The following is a 21,467-nucleotide window of genomic DNA, read 5'->3' as shown; positions in this document are numbered from 1 at the left end:
GGGCGGAGGGGGCGGGGCCAGGCGCGGGGCACTAGGACCGCGCGGCCGCGGCTCCGCCCCCTCTTCCGGCGGGAGGCCGCCCGGCCCGGCCCGGCCCGGAGCGCGGCCACCAGTCGGCGCCGCGCGGAGCCGGGAGCGCGGCCGCAGCGAGGCGCCGGCTCGGGGGCCGCCTCGTGCCCGGCCCCGCTCGCCCGTGCCCGCCCGCCCGCCCGCCATGCCCGGCTTCGACTACAAGTTCCTGGAGAAGCCCAAGCGGCGGCTCCTGTGCCCGCTGTGCGGGAAGCCCATGCGCGAGCCCGTGCAGGTTTCTACCTGCGGCCACCGCTTCTGCGACACCTGCCTGCAGGAGTTCCTCAGGTACGGGCCGGGGACGGAGGGACGCGGCGTGGCGGGCTGGGCAAGCCGGAGTGCTCGGGGCCTTTGTCTGCGCCGCGGCCGGATGACCGCAGGGGCTGCTGCCGTGACGTCACGAGGGGCGGCGTGACGTCAGAACCCGGGGAGTAGCCTGGGCCCTAGTCCGGAGGGTCCCGGGCGGGGGCAGCCTCTCCACCCGCTTCCAGGTGGGCAGGACTCGGTGCCTTCGCCACGTCTAGAGCTGGGGAGAGACGCCCTTCCTGACCCGTGGCCGGCCCTACGGCCTCCTCCTGCAACTTTGAATGTGATGGGGGGACGACGGGGACGGGGAACAAAACCCAGCGTTCCGCCCCACGGCACTTCACGCCGCCCCCGCCCCCGCCGAGCTCCCCGCCGTCGAAGCGCTCAGATTCGAGTAGTCCTGGAACGGCCCCATTGTTCTCCATCTCAGCTGCAGACGCAAAGAAAGGCTGCCACTTGCCCACGGTCACTCAGTTGGTCACCCACAGGCTTAAAGGGGTTGGGGACCTTGCGTTTGCACAAGGCAAAGGACTTAGGACCCCGTGCCACCCCCACCCCGCCCCTGAAGCCGGGAGCCTGTGAATGGCTCCCCCCCCTTTCCCCTGGGAGGTCTTGATGGGCGGTCAATAAGTCGCCGCCTTGGTTTTCCCTAGCGCCCCCTGCCCTCTCTCTTTAGGAACAGGGCACCCCATAGCTCCTAGGCATCCTGTGACTTTCCGGGCGCCCCGGCGGGACTTGAGACTACGGCCACGTTGGGCACTGCTTAGATTGGGGTTTGCGGAGGCAGTCTGGAGCAGCCCCCGCGCTTGGCGAGGTCGTGTCCCCAGCACACAGAGGTGGCCAGGTCAACTGCAGGCCCTGGCTGGAAAGTGAAGGGCCTGAGGGACACAGGCAGGGTAATCCTTTGTGGGGACCCTGTCTGGTGCAGCCCCTAGCTGGCTGAAACCTCGACCGCCCTTTGTTTGCTGTCCCCTCCCCTCCCGGCCCGCCTCCCTCCAGTGTACACACACTCCTCCCCGACAGACACACACTTCCATTGTCTTCTCCTCGCCCTGCCCCAGTCCACCGAGGCCAGCTGAGGCCCCCTCCCCCAGCTAACCCACCCTGCCGGGCCGCGGGGAGGAAAGGAGGGGGCTGTCAGGCTGCTGCTGTCCCTCCTCTTCTGCCCCTCTTGGGACTGCTCCTTCCCCTCCCCCTCCCGGAAATCCCCTCTTCCTCTCCCACTGAACCCTCCCCCCATCCTGTCTTCTCCCCTGGGCCTCCACTGCCTGGAGCAGCCCCAGCCCTGCCTCTCCTCCTCCCCCACTTTGCTGAGGGCCTCCACTGCCTGGAGCAGCCTCACCACCGGACCCCACAACCAAGGGTGGCAATAGTTGGGGCCCAACCTCTGTAAGGCTGGTCCCCGTGTTGCCCAGGCTCTGCTCTTGCCAGCATTCTGGGGACTTACCTCCCCTCCCCTCTTCTCTTCAAAACCACTTAAGTCAGCACATTCCTGGCCCAGCCAAGTGGGCCTCTTCTTCCCCTTGGCCCACCCACCCCCGTCCCCCCGGCCCCCCTTGCCAGGGTAACTGCTCAGCATGGTCCAGGAGAGGCTGGTTGCCTGTGGGGACACGGGTGTGCACTCCTCCTCAGTGCCTGCACAGGCATTGTGCTTTTCGTCGCCGGCGTGACCCGTGGTGGTGGGTCATAGGCTACAAACCCGGGGGCCTGGACCACGTGGCTCCAGCCTAGGAGTAAGTGTCATTGTGGGCCAGGCTTCCCGAGACCTGCCAGGGTTGCCGGTGAGGCCATGTTGGCGTGTGGGAGGACATTCGGGCAGGCTCCTTGGATGCTGACAGCCTGGGGTGGGGGTTGATGGAGAGGACAGTAGGCAGGGTGGGCAAGGTCAGCAAGCTTCTTGTCCCTGCTGGACAGTGACCAGAGTGGCAGGGCAGACTTTCTGGACAGCTTTCCTGGCCCCCGCTCCCTCTGTGGGCTGTGCTGTGGGTGAACGAAGGCCCTTTGAGCTGCTTGGTCAGGCCTGCCCCACGCTGTTGCTGCTTGGCCTCTGAGCCCTCCAGTCACCTGCAGAATGACCCTTCTCGGGCAGTGCCCAGGGCAGGGTGGCAGTGTGTACCAACTTGGCCTTTCAGGCTGTTTTGGGAGACACTCCTTCATAGAGAAGGAGGGTATGGGAGTAGGTGCTCACAAGATGACCTTTGCCCAGGTTCTTGGCCAGGCATTCATGGGGGCTGGGCAGCCCGGGCACTTACACTCAGCCCATTCCTGTTCTCCCACCCCCTGGGCTCCCCACAGCCAATGGGAACCAACCAGGGAGGAGGGGATGACTGGGCAGCCTGTTCCTTCACAGTCCAGCTGCCACCTATGGAGGAGGGGTACCAGCTGCCACCTGTTAGCCAAATGCTGCCTGAAGCAGCTGGCTTTACCCTTTGGCCCAAGACTGGGAGCTGGGATCTTTGGGGGGTACTGAGGAAATGCCCTCAGGCCTCTGCTTGCCCCTTTGTCCTTTAGTGGGGCTGGTTGAGAACCGGTCTGGCCAGGAAGAGGAGACTGCCCAGGTTGAGGGAGGTGGAGCCCAGGGCTCTCCCTATAGTGTGGAGTTGTGGAGTCTTGACCCTGCCTCTTCCCCTTCACAGTGAAGGCGTCTTCAAATGCCCTGAGGACCAACTTCCTCTAGACTATGCCAAGGTGAGTCCACAGGCCAGGCAGAGGCCCAGGTGCAGGCTGGTGCCCTTGGTAGAGGATGGCGCAGGCCCAGAACCAATGTCAACCCAGCCCTGCAGGTTCACCAGTCCCCCACAAAGGTGGCCTGTTCCTCCTACCAGGCCAGTTTGCAAAAGTTTGCCTGAGGGCAGGCACAATGTCCAGCCTGTGGGGATGCACAGAGCAGCTCTGTGCCCGTAAGATGTGCTCTGCTCCCCTTCCGGTGGCCAAGGGCCAGAATCCCTTCAGCAACAGGGCAGTGGGGTGGGGTGGGGGTGGGGAGTGGTAGGAGCTGGGTGGTGGGCAGCCTGAGACTGACCAGGCTGATTGGCTCAGGCTCTGAAGGGAGTGTGTGTGAGCAGCTGTGTTGGGGTACTCTGAGATCCAGAGCAGACGCCACCTGCCATGTCCTCCATTCCTGGGCACAGAGGGGTAAACAGCTCAAGTGTGGTTACTGCCGGCTCTCAGGGCGAGCCAGCCCAGCTGGTGGGGAGGAAGGGACGTGGGGGGGCTGCAGCCTGGCTTCGGCCCTGATCAGCCACCCCTGGTCCCTAGATTTACCCTGACCCCGAGTTGGAGGTACAGGTGCTGGGCCTGCCCATCCGCTGCGTCCACAGTGAGGAGGGCTGTCGTTGGAGCGGGCCCCTTCGACACCTCCAGGTGAGACTTGGGGCTTCCGGGTGGACTATTCTCCCTTGGTGGGTACTGACTGTAGCCCTACGCCCCAGGCCCACCTGAACACCTGCAGCTTCAACGTGGTCCCCTGCCCCAACCGCTGCCCCACCAAGCTGAGCCGCCGGGATCTGCCTGCACACCTGCAGCACGACTGCCCCAAGCGCCGCCTCAAGTGTGAGTTCTGTGGCTGTGACTTCAGTGGGGAGGCCTATGAGGTAAGTGGCACCCTGCTGAGACTAAGGGCAGGTGGCACACCTGGCAGGCGCCCCAGGATCCCTTAGCAGCTCAGCTCCTCTGGTTTCCAGACCCATGAGGGCATGTGCCCCCAGGAGAGTGTGTACTGTGAGAACAAGTGTGGTGCCCGCATGATGCGGCGGCTGCTGGCCCAGCATGCCACTTCCGAGTGCCCCAAGCGCACCCAGCCGTGCACCTACTGCAGCAAGGAGTTTGTCTTCGATACCATCCAGGTGAGGCCCTTCCTCGGCTGGGCTGCAGGGCAGGTGGCAGGGAGTCAGGCAACTGACTGCTGCCTCTCCGTCAACAGAGCCACCAGTACCAGTGCCCCAGGCTGCCTGTAGCCTGCCCCAACCAGTGCGGCGTGGGCACTGTGGCTCGAGAGGACCTGCCAGGCCATTTGAAAGACAGCTGTAACACCGCCCTGGTGCTGTGCCCCTTCAAAGACTCAGGCTGCAAGCACAGGGTGAGATGTCCCACTTCCATCTGCCTCTTCCCTGTTCCCCGGTGGCTCAGCCTGGCCAAGCTTCCTACTGCTGTGCTGCTCTGAACCTGTTGCCCTGCCCCCAGCTGGCCCATGCGGGCACCTCCCAGGACCTCAATCTTCCTTACTCAGCTGGGAGTCAGCCAACCGGTAGCTATCACCACCTGTCCCCCTGGACCTGCCCCTCTGACAGTGTCCCTTCCTTCCCCCTCTGCCTGTGGCCTTGCACACAGTGCCCGAAGGTGGCAATGGGGCGGCACGTGGAGGAGAGTGTGAAGCCACACCTAGCCATGATGTGTGCCCTGGTGAGCCGACAGCGGCAGGAGCTGCAGGAGCTTCGCCGGGAGCTGGAGGAGTTGTCTGTGGGCAGCGATGGCATGCTCATCTGGAAGATTGGCAGCTACGGGCGCCGCCTGCAGGAGGCCAAGGCCAAACCCAACCTGGAGTGCTTCAGCCCAGCCTTCTACACTCACAAGTACGGCTACAAGCTGCAGGTGTCCGCCTTCCTCAATGGCAATGGTAGTGGCGAGGGCACGCATCTGTCCCTCTATATCCGAGTGCTGCCCGGCGCCTTCGACAATCTCCTGGAGTGGCCCTTTGCCCGCCGTGTCACCTTCTCCCTGTTGGATCAGAGTGACCCTGGGCTGGCTAAGCCACAGCATGTCACCGAGACCTTCCACCCTGACCCAAACTGGAAGAACTTCCAGAAGCCAGGCACTTGGCGGGGCTCTCTAGATGAGAGTTCTCTGGGCTTTGGTTACCCCAAGTTCATCTCTCACCAGGACATCCGCAAGCGAAACTACGTTCGGGATGATGCAGTCTTCATCCGGGCTTCTGTTGAACTGCCCCGGAAGATCCTCAGTTGAGGGCAGGGGGGCTCCAGGGGAAACATGACCTCAGTTGGGCACAGGCTGACTCTGGAGAGGGGCCGGACCCCCTTTCAGCCACCGCCGCCACCCAGGTTCTAGTACCCCTCTTCACACACACACACCCACCACCTCCTACCACCCTCAGGTGCCTCCAATTGGTGCTTCAACCCTGGTCCCTGGGACAGCAGGTTAGAATCAAGGGCTGCAAACAAGTGACACCAGGGCCTGTTTCGGGTAGGGCAGACATGCCTTGTGCCGGCCACTCTACTCGGGACTGAGGTGCCAGTGGGTACCACATCCCAAGAGCCATAAGTTGGGGAAAGGGTTGGGTCACTGGGAGCCTGTCTAGAGATCTGATTCTCAGGCCTCTCTCCCCAGCTGTTGCCCCTCTGGTTATTTATTTGCTTAGTGCCAAAGGGCACGGCAGGAGGGGGGGGTTCCCTGATTTTTAATAAATCCTGAATTGTATTTATTAACTTGGATCTGGTCTGACTTCTCTGGCCTGCTTAAAGAAACCTGTGGCCTGGTCTCGGAACCGCTGCACTGCCCTCTAGTGGAAGACACTGGCATTTGCATCGGCCTGTATGTGGCAGTCTCTTGATGCTGCCCTCTGCTGACTACATGGAACGATTGCCCTGACTGGTCCCTGTGCCCCAAGCAGGGCTTTCTCTGGTTTAAGAGCTGCCACTCAGCACTACCAGTCACATGAAATAGCTTTTATCCCCTTAGTACAAGGAGAGCTCAGTGGGGCTGTAGGGAAGATTTAATGAAGTGACACATGGTCCTAGCAGAGTTAAGTTTTTAATGTTAGGCTAAGCCTGGAAAGGCTCTTCGGTTTTCTCTTCATGGACCTCAATGGGGCCCACATTTTACACGTGAAACAGGAGTGGATCAGTTTACCAGTGATTCTTCCAACTGCTTTGGGACATGACTTGCCTTGTTATAAATTCCAACAGGCCCTCAAAGCGTAGCTCCTTTTAATTTTGGCAATAGGTGGGTTTGGGGCTTTTCACTGATACTTCTGGGCAAGTTTTGTTCCTCATTGGTAAAATTAGAATCATCCTGCCCACTCCCTCAATTTGACAGATCCAATGAACTAATCAGCATAAAATGCCCTACTATTGCCTAACCTACAGGGGGCCCAGTGGACGGGCAACGTCAACACTGTCAGAAACTGGAGGGCTCTAGTTCGTGCCACCACTCCTCCCACTAAAAGACTGAAGGAGATAGGTGGCCCACCCTTCCTGGCAGGCGTCTTCCAGGGAAGTCTTGACTCGCTCTGCTGCCAGGACAGGGCCACTGCACACCCACAGCACATTTCCGTAGGAATGCTTCCTTCCTAGGACTGCGCCAAAGGGACCCAGCCCTCCCTTGCCACAGTGCTTTGTGGAACTCACAGGCCACGTTCCCCATGAGAACGTGTGCTGATTTCTAAAGTGTCGACCTCAAGACCCCACCTTGAAGCTGGGCACCATCGCTTCAGCTCCTGGGTTTGCTCTGTGGTCTCAGATTCAAGTCTCATCCAACACAGGCAGGAGGCAGCCTGCCTTCACATGAGTGACTTAGAGGGGGAAGGTTAAGCACCTAGGGGTGCTCCACAGAAAGGCACACCCAGAAGGGGTTTTGTGCGCCCTGCAAGCCATCAGCCTTGCAGCAGCCACCTGCCCATGCTTGTGATCCAGGATGAGTCTCCTCCCCACCTTCCCATAGTAAACCACCTTAGCAGAAGGGAGGGATGTGATGAACAATTCTTATCCCAACACAAGGAGCAGCTTCTAAGAGGCAGCCAGTTATCGTAGCTGTTACTTCTACCTCTAGTACAGAATCTTCAGAAATTCCAAGAGGTGGAGGTGGTGGTGGGTTGGTAAAAAGCCTCCAGTTGAGGATAAAGCAGCCATTGTGAGGGGCATGTTTACCCTTGCCCCCAGCCTTCCTGGTGGGAGAGGGGGAGGGAGTGGGTGAGGACTCCCATCTGTCCCAGGTCTGGGGTGATAGACTAAGGGGGCTTTCCCGACGCACTCCCGTCTGGTTATGAACCTGTAAGACAAGCACCTCAAACATTCACAGCATTCAACGAATAGGCCAAGGCCAAAAGGAAGGTTTTGTTTTTTTTGTTTTGGTTTTTTTTTACTGATTTATAATCTTAAAAACCCCATCACACCCAGAAACCACCACAGGTGAGAACGTGAGGGAGATGGTGAATGAATGCTACAGTGTGTGCAGTGAGTAGGGGCATCCCCCAAGGATCGAATGGGATGAAGGCAGGGAGTGTGGGCAGGAGGTCCTGGCTTGGACCCTTATTGCTGGCTGGGGGTTGGCTGAAGGGGTGCTCAGGGTGAATCAGGAAGCCGCTCACTACAAGGGTGAGGGCAGTGGGGCGGGAGCTCACAGTACATTATCCATGCAGACTAGGGGCAGGAGTGGGCACTGCAGACAGGCAGCCCCTCACAGGAAGGTGGGTTTAAGGTGGTCTGAATTAAAGCCCCCAAGTTGGTGGACAGTCCAATTTCCTAAACTGGCCCAGCTTGCAGGGAGAGGCAGCTCAAAGGAAAACTGACAGCAGAAGCTTGGGGATGAGGCATGGGGAGCAGGGGCTTGAACTGCAAAGAGGGTGGGGCTCTGTGAAGGGCTGGGGAGAGGGCTGGCAGGGAAATAAAGGGGACAATAAATCAGGGCCCCGGGTTGCTATCATTGGGCGTAACACAACCAGGCTTTTTTTTCTTTCTTTCTTTCTTTTTTTTAAATATAAGGCAATTTGCCAACACATAATTTAAGAACTGGTCTTCAGTCACATTGCTTCAGGTCACTAAAGAATTTCTGGCTAAAGAACAGTGGATAGTATTCTAAACAAAATCCAAAATCTTAAATAACATCAGCTCACATTCCCCAGAGACAAGAGGATGGGTCAGGGCTTGTTTTAAAAAAGAAAAGAAAAAAGGCCAAGGATGTATCTTTAACAGAAGGTGCAAACATTTACAACAAAACAACCTAAGTTTAACTTTACAGCAGTGTGACATCTCTAGCCAGCTAGTTTTCACTTGGAGCAGGACCCTGGGGGAGCATGGATGGGGTGGGGGTGTGCTCTAAGGACAGGGCCAGGAGGGGCTTTCTCCAATGTGGGCCCATCTCCAGTGGTCAAAACCATGCTCATTTGGTAAAGGAGTAATTCAAAGAGCTTAAGGCGTTGTGTTTGTTTTTTGTTCCTCCTTATTTAAACTTGAGGGGCTGGGAGGATGCATGTACCTGTGGGGCCGCTCACACACAATGCTACTCAAACCCACACTACATTCGTACAGAGACAGTCACAACTGACAGTGTAGAGCAGGACTTGACAGTGGAGAGAGAACCAAATGCATTTTTTTTTCATTTTTTGTTTTTGGTGTTTTTAATTCCAGACTCCAGTGTGATCACCCCTTACCTACTATTCCTCATGTTAAGGTAGCTTGTTAAAGTAGTATTTTTTGAGGAGGATTTGGGCGATGAGGGCAGCTGACAGTGAAAGGAGAAGCCACAGTGAGAAAGGGATGTCCGGTACACTGGATGGAGTGTGCCAAGGACTGTCAAGAAATGCCAGCAAATACCAGCCAGGAGAAGAAACAAGAGGGATTCTTCCAGGAGCCTTCAGACAGGGCCTGACTCGGTGAGCCTCTGGATTCTGGGTTTCTAGGCTCCAGAATTTCATTTCTCTAGGGCTGGGGTGGGGAGATCTGAAGACCTAGTTCCCATGTCTCAAGGCTATGGTTGTCTGCAGAATGCCCAAGGACATGGCAAGGGCAGATGCAGTGGCACTGCGATCAGTAAGGATGCGACACAGAGCTCTGAGGAAAGGAGCTGAGGGGATGAAGATGAGTTGGTTTTGATTTGAGATCTTTGGGTAAATAAGAAATTGGCTCCCAGAGGATTCAGAATGTCTGGCTTCTCCGTCCTAAAGACAGACGGGAGAGGGCGAGCCTGTAACCTCCATCTACCTCACCTCGGTAGATGTGTCCTCAGTCCTAAGGGGCACTGGCCAGAGGTACAGGACACAACAGCACAGCTGCAGGGAGACGGCCATGGTAGAGGGACTGACAGGCAGGAAGTGGAGAGAGGGGCTGATAGAGGGGAGGATGAGATGACAGAGGACCCACCTCTGCCCTCAATCAGATCCCTCCAAATTCCCTCTTGCAGACAACTAAGAGTGATCACACTGGAGCAGTTAAAAAAAAAATTAACCTATCCAGTTACTCCAAAGTAAGACTAAACCTAGGAGGGCGGTGGATGCCAGATAAGCTCCCTATCTATACCCTGGGTGCTGGATATGAAGACTCCGGCTATCTGTGGGGTCAGGGGCGCGGTTGCCAGGGGCTCGGTGGGTCTTGCTCAGCATGGCCAGGCTCTGTTCTCGGAAGCAGGCCTGCTGGAAATCCCCACTCAGGTAATCCACGGTTTGCATCAAGCTGTTCTGGCTTGCCACTGGGCCGCCCCCGGTCCCTGCTCGGTAGTGGGCCCCAGCAGCCGCAGCACAGTCGAGGGGTGCACCTGTGGGCTGCCCACCGTGGAACGGCATGGTGAGGTCCTGAGACCCCGAGCTGTCGCTATTGGGAGTGGGAAGAATGTTGTTCCACAGGGGCTGGAAGTAGTGACCATTGGGGTAGGCCAATGGGGCTGCCAGACCATTAACTGGTGGGGATGGGCTCGGCTTCTCCAGGGGCGGCTTCAGGTGGAAGGACTGTGCCAGGCAGAGTTCCTGCGGGTAGGCAGGAGCCTTGCCCACAAAGCCAGGCCCTGCCAGCTCGCGTCCTGCTGCATGCTTGCCTGTCAGGCCAGGGGCTGCCGGCGTGCCGCCAGCCTCACTGCACATCTGCTGTAGGTGGGCCAGCTGGTGCTGGTTCCAGGCGACTGACTTGAGGTCGCTTGGGTAGCCCGTGGGGGCTCGAGAGATGCCTGTGGGCAGGTTGACAAGGCCTGCAGCGGGCAGTGCGGCGGGCGCCGCATGGGTGTGCTCCATGGGGTTGACCACACACGAAGGCATTGGTGTGGGGATGCTGTGGGTCGACACACGGGTGCTTGCATTGATGAGCAGACTGCGGCTAATGGGGCTGGGGTTGGCGATCTGGCCCTCACACACTGAGGTAGTGCTGATGCCTGCCCTCGTCTGGCAAAACTGGTTGATCTGGTGCACGATGCTGCTCAGGTCCGGGGGCTGGCTGTGCTGCAGGGTGGCTGCCATTGAAAGGGGGATAGTTGAGGTAGACACGGTCACATTCGGGGGGGCATCGGAGTCTGGCATCTTCCGGCCTCCATGCAGCAAGGGGTTAGGGGCGTGCTGGAGACCCTGGTGAGCCAGGGTCTGAGGGTGGACCAAGCCCTGGGTTTGGGCCATGGGCTGAGGGTGGCCCAGGCCCTGAGGCTGCTGGAGGCTCTGAGGGTGGGGCAGCACCTGGGGGGGCGGGATACCCTGAGGGTGCTGCAGTGTCTGGGGAGGAGCCTGGGCCAGGGTCTGTGCATGCTGCAAGGCCTGCTGGCGGGCCAGAGCCTGGGCCTGGGGATGGGCTAAAGTGCTGGGTGCCACAGTAGCATAGGGCGCCACTGGGGGGTTCATGATGGCCTCAGGGAGCAGCCGGGCTCGGGTGCCGTCAAAGTCCTTGAGTATGCTTTTGGCTGGCACTTTGACAATGGCAAGCAGGCCGGCCTTGGTGGCAGCCTGAGTCGGGTAGGGGCTGTAGCGCTGGGCTGATGTGTCGAGGCCGTTCACAGTACGACGAACGTGTTTCCGCTGGGGAACCTTCACACTGTTGGGGAAGATTTTTATAGTCAGTGGGTTGTTTGCGACCTTCTTAGCATATGCATCCAATTCGGCTGGGGTAGGATAGTGAGCAGTTCTCATTTTCTGTGTAGTGTCCCCTAGAGAGAGAGAAGGGGAGGAGAGCAGAGAGGGAGAGGGTGCTCGTCAGTGCCAAGCCAACCAGCCCTCCGGGAAATCCCCTGCTGAGGGTCCAGTGGGGGCGTTAACTAGACCCAGCCCCAGGTCCCGATCAGCACTGCCCTCCTCACTGGCACTTTAGGAGCAGGACCTGTTGGAATGTCCACTTACAAAAAGGAGCTAAGGTCCAGATCAGCAGGGCAACTTCCAACGTCCCAGTGCTTAGAGGGCCAGCCTTGAGCCATTTCCACAAAGACATGGGGAAATGAGGGGGGGGCTGCCCACGCTGGCCTGGGGAGGGACATGAAAGTTCTCCCCAGGGCACTCTATGACCCCTCAACCCTGCTCCAGGACACCTGGATCAAGTCCTCCGCCATCTGCAGGGCTTTCCCTTTGGCCCCGGCACCCGGGGCTCCACGCCCACAGGGTGGGTGGGAGGGAGTCTAGGACAGGAGACAGGATGCTTTGTTTTCAGGAGCAGAGGACTAAGTTGCAAACAGCCCTCCCTTCGCCCATATCACAAGTTCACTTGTGTCTAGGGCTTAACATCTATTGCCTGACTGGGTGAGGATCAAAGGCTTGATGTCATTTGCTTGTGAGGATGACAACAGTGGCGGGCAGCAGGGGGCAATGGAGAAGAAAGGACTCGGAGAGCCCAGAACAGTCTGTGTCTGGCCTGTGTCAGCTGTCATGTTCCAGAACGGAAGAGGTTGGGGCTCACGCACTCGGTGTGCCTCCTCATGAATGTTAACGCTCCTGTTGCCTCCCTCCCACGGGGGGGGGGGGGGGGGTCCTGCAGCGGATGTGGTGCTTTCAGTCAGACAGGAAAAGGTCCTGACAACAAGAGCTCTTTAAGGATGCCAGCCTCCTGCAATGGATTCTCCCTCGCTTGCCCTCTCTCTGAGGGAGGGTGGTCTCCCTTAAGGACATACAGAAGGTGCTTAATAAATGCCTGTTGAATGAATAAGGACATCGACTATACTGAGCAGAAACAAAGATCTTTGGCTGTGAATCCAACTCAGCTAGCTGACTGTGTCCGCCCCCCACCCCCCCACCTCCACTTCCTCCCAGGGCAGAAGGCAGCCAGAATACACTGAGGACTAATCTGGCTGAATCTCTGCCTAGCTTGCGGCCCCAGCTGGCCTAGGCTCAGAGGAGAGCCCATTCAAAGTCCCATCACTGGGCATCCACCGGAACAGAAGCGAGTCAGTGAGGTGGCTGGAAATAAACAGGCCAGGCTGCCTTCATCTGAGAAGACTGCTGATTAGTGGGCAGCCACTGGTGGAAGCTGCTCCTGGAGGCAGGAGAAAGAAGTACAAATCTAGGAGGGGCAAGGGATTGGCTCCCCCCTCAAACAGGCAGCCCCGAGCACAAAGGGTACATATAAGAAGAAAGAAAAATTATAAGAATAAGGGTTCCTGAGGGGCAGGGAGGGAATAAAGGGGAGCTGTTATAAAGAGTTAAAGAAGAAAGAAAATGTTCTAAAAACGGTCGCAGTGCCGTATATACTAGACAGAGTATAAGCCGATCCAAACATCAGCTGAGGCACCTAATTTTACTACAAAACAGCATTAAAGATGTGCTGAAAAACTAGCTCATAGACGAGTATATATGGTAATTGTACAATTATGCTTGATCTCATTGAATTATGGATTGTTATAATATCTGTAAGAGCCCCCAATAAAATGTTTTAAAAAAGGAAAAGCTATGTTAAACCTACAGGTTGGGGACAGGCCGGCCAGCCACACGCACGCAGAAGCAAACAAGGGTAAAGAGTGGGGCTCTAGACCCCATAAAGGCACACCGAGCCCTAAGGACTACATCTCTGCACGGAGTGGCTGAGTCAGAAAGAGGACTGTAGGGCTGACAAACAGCTCGAGACATGAACCCCCGTGCTGGAGCACACCACAACAGAAGACAATCCTGGGGACACATGGTGGGGAGTCCAGTCTGAACCCCCGACAGCAGGGAGAACCAAGAAGGGAATGGAACAGACCAGTGAAAGGAGCACAGCCAAGCCACAATGCCCAAGGAGTCTCCAAAATAGACTCCAGGCTCGGAGGGGCAGTTCCCGGAACCTGCCATGACCAGTGAAGAGATAGTCAAAAAGGTCATCGGACAGCCCTGGAATTATGTATGCTTTTTTTTGCTAGTTATTGTTATACACACACACACACACTTTCCCCCTCTTCTTATTCATTTTTTGTTTTCTTTTTGTATTGTCTATGCTAGTGTTGGTTTGCCTACCTATATTTAGATAGACATGGGAAGCAAGTCCGAAGAGAAAGGACTTAAGGGAAGGAGGTGGTGGGGAAAGGGAGGGGTGAGCAAACAACGCCATAGGCAGGGAAACAACTAGGGAATTAAAATCAACAAGTAGGAGGATGTAGAGATCCCAGGAGTGGTGGAGCAACAGCAATCTAGCTGAGAGGAATTACTAAGAGGCAGGAGGAAGGTAAAAGGAAACAGAGGAAAGATCAAAAAGCAAAGCTATGGATAAGGGTATAAACATAGGTATGCACTTATGTGAATATATTAATTCATAAAATTGAGGTATTAGCATATGTACATATATTTATTTATATGGCAATACATTGGGGAAGTGGACGGACTTTGGGCCTCTGCTCAAGCCCCTCCCTTAACTCAAGAACACTTTGTTCCAACAACCTGGCATTTTGTGGTGCTCACCCACCTGGCAGGATCGCTGAAGGCAAAATGGGTACAAAAACAAATGTGGTAAAGAAAGCTGATAGTGCCCGGCTATTAAAAGATACAGTGTCTGGGTCTTAAAGGCCTAAAGTTAAACAAGCGGCCATCTAGCAGAGAAGCAACAAGCCCACATGGAAGAAGCACACCTGCCTGTGTGATCATGAGGTGTTAACAGGATCAGGTAACAAACATCAGATGACCCAAAAACAAACAAACAAAACATATTTGAGAACGAAAGGGGTAGAAGCAGAGACCCAAAACCCATCTGTAGACAATGGGACAGCCCCCCACAGAAGGGTCACAGGAAGGGATGAGTCAACCAGGGTGAAGTAGAACTCCAATGAAACACACACTATTCCTCTGATTCTTTGAGGCTTCCTCACCCCCCAATATCATGACCCCAGTCCTGCCTTTCACTGTGGGCTAGGCTGGATCATGTACACAGGTACAGCTAAGAGCTCAGGACACATGGAATCCAGGTCAGATAAACCCCTCAGGAACAGAAATGGAGTAGCGATACCAGAAGGGTAGGGGGAAGGTAAGGAGAAGAGGGGGGGAAGAAACCACAGGAGAAGGGAGACAGCAGTCGGTGTAAGGTATGAAAATAGTAATACTTTATCATTTATCAAGGGGTCACAAGAGTGGGGGGGCAGAGGGTAAAAGGAGGAACAGATACCAAGGGTTCAAATAGAAGGTAAATGTTTAGAAAATAATGATGGCAACATATGTACAAATATGCCTGATACAACTGATAAAATGATCTTTAAAAAAAAAGGCTTGTGCTCTTATGTCCTGGCACAATGTCTTAGGCTCAGCAGACACACCACCATAGCCACGGCCCGGTTTTATTTACTCAACAAAGAGTAGATGCTCCCTAAAAAACGGGAGTGCTTGTGCGAGGACCAATGTGGGGGAGGTCTGGGGAGAGGACTGTGTGGTGACAACCAGGCCACTAAGAAGGGAAGGCCCAGAGTAATCTCCCACCCACTAGGCAGCAAGCCGAAGAGCAGAGTGTGAGTTCAGCTTTGTATCTGACAGGTCATGACCCTTGACGAGCCTCGGTCTCCAGAAGCCAGGGCTAACTCTCTGACCTTCTTTGCATTCTTCTGAGGAAGAACACTTCTGTGTTTTTTTTACAGTCTGGCACCACTGAGAGGGAGTCTCTTACACTGAAGGCAGCAGCACACCGTCAGAAGCTGACCTGGTCAGCCAGCATGCAGCTCCTTGCATGGGAACTTGACCCTGGTGAGTGCTATTAATATGGCCAAACAAGTTCAGCAGAGCAATGGAATTAGAAGGTTTCAGGCTTGAGTGCTGAAAGGAAGTGGAAGGTGCTCCCTCCCATGTTGGGGTAGCAGAGAAGCCTGCTTCTTACTTGAAGGTCAAGTAAGAGACAAAGGTATAGTAGCTTGTTGCTGGGGTGGGGAGAGGTTTCTTTTGTTCCTTGTTGCAGGAGGGCAGCTTGGCCAGACAGAGGAATACGGTCTCAGGGACTAGAGGACAGGTCCACACTGATTAGTGTCCTGCTAACTGCAATGATGAAGACAACCGAATAAAGGACTCAAGATCAGAGGGAAGCGGGGGTTGAGGGAGCCAGCACAAGGAGCCACTATTTTTGTTAAAAAACAGTCACAAGAAGTCAAAGACAGAAGCCACACTGAGAATCTTGCACCACTCACTTCACATACCACACTTAAAACCAACCCTTCCAAACAATCCACAAAAACACAAACAAAAATGATCAAGTCCTTCTCAGCAGTTTTTTCTTTATCTCCACTCCTACACAGGCACGCTGGTACTTCTTTGTCTTAAAAGCATGGCTAATATAGAATCCATAGCACTGCAAACCACGCCCTTCACTGTCTTCTACAACTGGGATCCATACTAGACACCAGGCAGAGGGAATCAGGGATCTGGGGATGCAAAAAAGTTAGAAAGCCTTGGATTCAAGTACTAGCTTCATCATAGAACGATTCTGTCTTAAGTCATGTCCTATTTATAAACAGAGATGGTCCCTGCTCTCCTACTTCTTGGCATTAACTAAAATCAATAGATTCAATTCAGAGACAAATGCTATGTGAAGGGAAAGCAGAAGTGTTAACAGTAATTATTCAAGGGTAGCAGGTGTGGCTGCTCTGGCCACAGAAAGGACCAACTGCCTTGAGCCTGAGACTTAAATAGAATAGCAAACACAGTTGCCTACACCAGGGCCTGGGGAGAAGGAATCCAGAACTTTGGGAGTATAGTCTTTCCTCACTGAGACTTCCCCATTATCCCTCAAAGGCCAGGGGATCGAGGTGCATCAGCAGGAGCCTGTATGTGCAGATAGAGAAGCTCAGGCAATGTGTTTGAAACAGACTACTTTGGAGTGTGACTTGAGTGTAAGCCCAGTGAATACTCACTCACTCATGTGACCTTGGTAACGTGACCACCTGGTATCACTCTTTATCTGAGGATAAAGAGTCTTCCATTTGGGGTTACTGAGAAACAATGGGAACATAAGGAAAAACACTTGATAAAGTGCCTAATACATGGTGAGTACTTTGAAAAGGTATCATTTTTCATATTTTAAAGTATTTATTCAGTTATTTGGCCCATTCGTCATTTTCAGGCCCCTCCACTAGGGGGCAGAGGGCATACAAATAATCAGTAAGAGCCCCTCCCCTCAGAAGAATTTATTTCAAAGGACAGCACTGAATATGGAGCTCTGGGAGAGAGACCTATCTGATCGGAGCACACAGAAGCAGATGAAGGGGGAGGAGGAGAGAGTAGCGCGCATCCTGACCCACCAGGCCTTGAGGATGATGACCTCAATTAGAGCAGCCAGTCCACAGAGAGGACCACATGGCCTGCTCCACTAGGAGACATGACCCCCCCTCACTGACCCACAGCCTACAGGGGATAACACCAGAGACACTGTGGGAATTGCGTCCAATCTGATCCCGCCACACCAAGGCAAAACACTAAGGGGGTACAAAAGAACAGCAAGGGAGCCAAGCGGCGAGGTCCCCAGGGAATGCTGAAGGTGGACTTTGGGGTCAGGGCATGGTGCCCCAACAGACTGGACTGAAAAACACTCCTAAAGGCCAACAAACAGTCCTTGAACTAACTACAAGCTTTTCTTTCTTTGTGTTTGGTTATTTTTGTTGTTGTTTTGTTGTATATTGTTGCTTAGTTTTGCTGTGTCTTGTTTTTATACATGTTATTATCTCCGCAGGTCTAAATAAGATAGGCTGGATGAACAATCTGGAGGAGAAAACAACGGGACCGACAGTTCAGGGGGGGACAAGGGAGAGGGGGAGGTGAGGAAAAGTAGTGGTGTTAACAAATCCAGGGACAAGGGAACAACAAGTGATCCAAACCAGTGGTGAGGAGGGTGTGGAGGCTTCATAGGGCATGAACAAGGGTAATATAACCAAGAGGAATTGCTAAAACCCTGGTGGGGACTGAGCATGATAGTGGGACAGGAGGAAAGTCAAGGGAAATAGAGGAAAAAGCTGGGAGGCAAAGGGCATTTTATAGAGGTCTAGATAAAGATATGTACATATGCAAATATATTTATATATGAGGGTGGGGAAATAGATCTTTGTGCATATATTTATAGGTGTAGTATTAAGGTACCGGAAGGACATTGGGCCTCCACTCAAGTACTCCCTTGATGCAAGAACATGTTCTTCTATTAAATTGGCGTTCTATGATGCTCACCTTCCTGACACAACCGCTGAAGACAAAGCAGGTGCATAAGCAAATGTGGTGAAGAAAGCTGATGGTGACCGGCTATCAAAAAATATAGCATCTGGGGTCTTAAAGGCTTGAAAATAAACAAGTGGCCATCTAGCTCAGAAGTAACAAAGCCCACATAGAAGCAGCACACCAGCCTGTGCAATCCCAGGTGTCGAAGGGATCAGGTATCATCAGAACAAAAAATCATATCATTGTGAATGAGGGGGGGGAGTGCGGAGTAGAGACCCAAAGCCCATTTGTAGGCCACTGGATATCACCTTACAGAAGGGTCTTAGGGAGGAGAGGAGCCAGTCAGGGTGCGATGTAGCAATAATGAAACATACAACTTTCTTCTAGTTCCTAAATGTTTCTCCCGCCCCTCCCCCACTATCATGATCCCAATTCTACCTTATAAATCTGGCTAGACCAGAGGATGTACACTGGTGCGGGTAGGAGCTGGAGGCACAGGGAATCCAGGGCGGATGATCCCTTCAGGACCAGGGGTGTGAGTGGCGATACTGGGAGGGTGGAGGAAGGGTGGGTTGGAAAGGGAGAACCAATTATAAGGATCTACATATAACCTCTTCCATGTGGGACAACAGAAAAGTGGGTGAAGGGAGACATCGGACAGTATAAGATATGACAAAATAACAATTTATAAATTATCAAGGGTCCAGGAGGGAGAGAGGAGCGGGGAGGGAGGGGAAAAAATGAGGAGCTGATGCCAGGGGCTTAGGTGGAGAGCAAATGTTTTGAGAATGATGAGGGCAATGAATGTACAGATGTGCTTTACACAACTGATGTATGTATGGATTGTGATAAGTGTTGTGTGAACCCCTAATAAAAAGGTATTAAAAAAATCAGTAAGAGAAGGTAATGTTGACATTTGCCCCACTCTCCAAGGCTATGCCAAAAGGAGATCAAAGTTGTTGTCTGAGAGCTGGTTCAAGGACCAAGGGCCTTTGGTCATTTTAGTCATTCATTTTCAGTCAATATTTACTGAGCCACTAGCACATACCTGTCCCTGAGATGGGAAAAACAGGAGCAGAGGCTTGGGATTACAAACAAAACAAGGTTCAAAAACGCATTCTCTGGGCCACTAGGAAGGGATGGGTCAGAGGAAAACACAATTTGGAAGTACAGAGTTCCAAAATTGCTGAGGGCTCTCCAAGCAAGAGACATCATGGAATCAACAATCCAGAAAAACTCTAGGCAGCCATTCATCTAACTCCAATGGTGGTCTTCTACCAAGTGCCAGTTTCCAATTCACCTTACAGCCAATTACACACGGAAGGTCGGAATTCGTCTACTACGCATAGAAAAGGGATGAAGAGCAAATGCTGCTGTCCGGCCCTTCGATTCTGTACAGAACAGCTGAGGCATGGGGAGCAGCAGATTACTTGGTCACTTGCAGTGCTGGGCCAAGAAGCCGCATGTCCCTTGTCTCCTGACCCTGGTCCATCTTGTCTGTCCCCAGGCCAGCTATCTCAATGCTACACAGAGCTGTGACCTATCCCCTCCATGGCAGACATTAAGCTGTGTTTCCAACATCTAAGATGCTCCCAAGCATGAGGGACAGAGAAAGGCTAAGTAACAGAATCATAAAATTAGTTTAATAGCCTTTACAGCTGACAGGCCTAGCTTCTCAATAGCTGCCTGGTTCTTGGTGCCCACAGGGGACAGTTTACGCTCCATCTCGCCTTCACTGTAAATGTCCAGTGCTACCAGTCACAGGGCAGAATTTTCCTTCTTATATTGGGGTGGGGAGAGGGGGGGTTAAAAAAGAAAAGGTTGGAAAGTTGAGACAGCAGAGCGTGACAGGCAGCTGTAGATTTGAGTTTTGTCTTTCTGCAGTTGGCATCACGTCAATTTCCACAATTAGCCAGGCTCTGTGTCTCTTCCTCCCTCGAAGAAAGAAAGTCAAGAGGCGCTCTCTTCTGTTGGAGATATTTAAGAATTGCAACAAGGAAGAAAGAGTTGCATCAAATACCTTGCCCCCAAGTGGACAGGTACACTTGGAAAACCAGGGGAGGATACACCAATCCTTGAGACTACATTGAGGGACAGTGGCTAGCAAATGCTATTTGGGGCTTGCTGTGCACCAAGGTAAAGCTGACAATTTGTCTCTTCTTCCAAGTCACTCTTCCTTTGATGCCCCATCTCTGGGTGAAGCTGTCAGAAACTAGATGAAAGAACCTGAGTTTCTCTTTGTCATATTGTCGTATGTCTTCCAGCACAATCTTTCTCTGGTTGTGCTACTGAAAGCCCAGAACTGGGCTCAATGCAGGCAGCATGCTGATTTGACTGGCTGGCAAGCACAGAGAATCTCCTGACTTTTCCATCACTTATTAAGAAGAGACTGGAGAGAAAGTTGAGACAGCAGAGCGTGCCTGCTGTGACAGGCAGCTGTGGAGTTCAGTTTTGTCTCTCTGTAGAGTTGGCATCACTAGCCAATTTCCAGAACTAGCCAGGTTCTAGGTCTCAGCAAACTGTGGGCCATAACCAGATGCTGTGTGTCTCTGTAAATAAAATTTAGTTTGCACACAGCCATGGTCAGTCATTTACACTTCATCTATGGCTACTTACTTTCACTCCATAACAACGCAGTTGAATAGCTGGTACGGAGACCATATGGCCCCCAAAGCCAAAGTTTGCCAACACCTATCATAAAGAATGGCAATAAAAAAAATTTTAAACAAACAGTTTGTTACGGTACTGAATCACACTCCCCCCTATTAAAGAACAATCCCAGATGCTTCACTGATGTCTTCCTCTCTTTGCTCCAAAAGAAAGCTCTATTTCCAAATGTAAGGCTGTTTTCACACTTGAAGAAACCCTATGCAGTAGTGAGCCAGGGATGGAATCTTTTCCCTGCATATCCATGTAGCGTAAGGATAAGAGGTGGGAGCCTGGGAAGATATGAAATATCAAGCCCCAATTCCGGCAAGTTTAAGAAAGGAATCCAACAGACAATTTTCCAAGGGTCAGTCTTGTGAGAAGTGTCAGCAGGAATGCACCACTGCACCACATGAGATTCTGAGAAAGCTGGTCCCCCACCCCTCCCGGGGGCAAGAGCTCCTTTCTTTACTTGCTGATCAATGAAGTCACACTGGCTCCGGAGGCAGCCAGCAAAGTCAAGGGAACTGTCTGTGTCCATGGCAGAGTTGACTCTGGAGTTCAAAACAACAGAGTGGTATAAATAACCTGTTTCAGAGACCGAGCAAGTAACTTGGACTGTGAGTTTTGAATCTTCATGAGAGTTCCAACTAACACACTTGCGTGAAGGGGGAACTAAAGCTCCTTTTCTAGCAGTGGCTGAGCAAGGAAGGAAAATTAAGATCGTAGACACATTGGGGGGAATTATAGGATTTAAGAGAAGTGTCGCACACCGTAGTCTTTTCTGCAGTCTCTGCAGAATACCGGGAAGGCACCAAAGCTCAGTCAACTTGCCAGATGGATCTCTAGGATAAATGAGATTTACACACAAAATGAAGAACGTCATCCTTCCCTGGGATGACGATTACTTACATTTCTGAAGTCCAGTGTTCATCTGCGTGTGAGGAAGAAGCTGAAAGGACAGGTCACCTGGCCCTGGTAGACAGGCTAGCATGGCAGACTGGCATCAACACAACATAGGGCAGTCACTCACACTGCAATTAATGAAACAACAACAAAAAAGGTCAAGGAACACTGGTTACTCCCTCAAAGAAGACACCAGGAACATAACCAAAGAAGCAGCCAAGGCCCAAGTTTAGAAAGATCCTAAAAGGTACACCTGTTGAGGTTAGGTTGA

At 53.3% G+C, this 21,467-nt stretch overlaps 2 protein-coding genes across 8 annotated transcripts in view; one reads left to right on the top strand and one right to left on the bottom strand.

Moving 5' to 3' along the window:
* Positions 1 to 160: 160 nt before the first annotated feature.
* On the top strand, positions 161 to 6,276 carry TRAF4 (TNF receptor associated factor 4). Of its 2 annotated transcripts, none has more exons than XM_075561308.1 (7): positions 161 to 357; positions 3,012 to 3,063; positions 3,634 to 3,738; positions 3,807 to 3,968; positions 4,038 to 4,220; positions 4,298 to 4,453; positions 4,705 to 6,276. In XM_075561308.1, exons 1-7 carry the CDS (start codon positions 215 to 217, stop codon positions 5,335 to 5,337), a joined length of 1,434 nt encoding a protein of 477 aa, XP_075417423.1. In that variant the 5' UTR covers positions 161 to 214; the 3' UTR covers positions 5,338 to 6,276. The 2 variants fall into 2 exon arrangements, with proteins under 2 accessions (XP_075417423.1, XP_075417424.1); XM_075561309.1 differs by having other exon boundaries at positions 167 to 357; positions 4,059 to 4,220; positions 4,705 to 6,271.
* The window catches only part of FAM222B (family with sequence similarity 222 member B), a 74,875-nt gene continuing 59,533 nt past the window's right edge, over positions 6,126 to 21,467 (bottom strand). For 4 of the 6 annotated variants that reach the window (XM_075561302.1, XM_075561301.1, XM_075561303.1 and 1 more), the window contains 2 exons: positions 21,203 to 21,324; positions 6,128 to 11,223 (listed from right to left, as the gene is read on the bottom strand). In XM_075561302.1, the coding sequence (XP_075417417.1) occupies positions 9,614 to 11,223; positions 21,203 to 21,284 (1,692 nt within the window). In that variant the 5' untranslated portion in view covers positions 21,285 to 21,324 and the 3' untranslated portion in view covers positions 6,128 to 9,613. Of the gene's footprint in view, positions 11,224 to 21,202; positions 21,325 to 21,467 lie in introns of all 6 variants that reach the window. The other 2 variants (XM_075561307.1, XM_075561305.1) reach the window with 2 other exon arrangements.

Source organism: Tenrec ecaudatus, chromosome 10 (assembly GCF_050624435.1).
Source record: "Tenrec ecaudatus isolate mTenEca1 chromosome 10, mTenEca1.hap1, whole genome shotgun sequence".
In the NCBI taxonomy this organism is placed as follows: domain Eukaryota; kingdom Metazoa; phylum Chordata; class Mammalia; order Afrosoricida; family Tenrecidae; genus Tenrec; species Tenrec ecaudatus.
The sequence above is the reverse complement of the archived record's forward strand: the minus strand, read 5'-3'. Positions and strand labels throughout refer to the sequence as shown.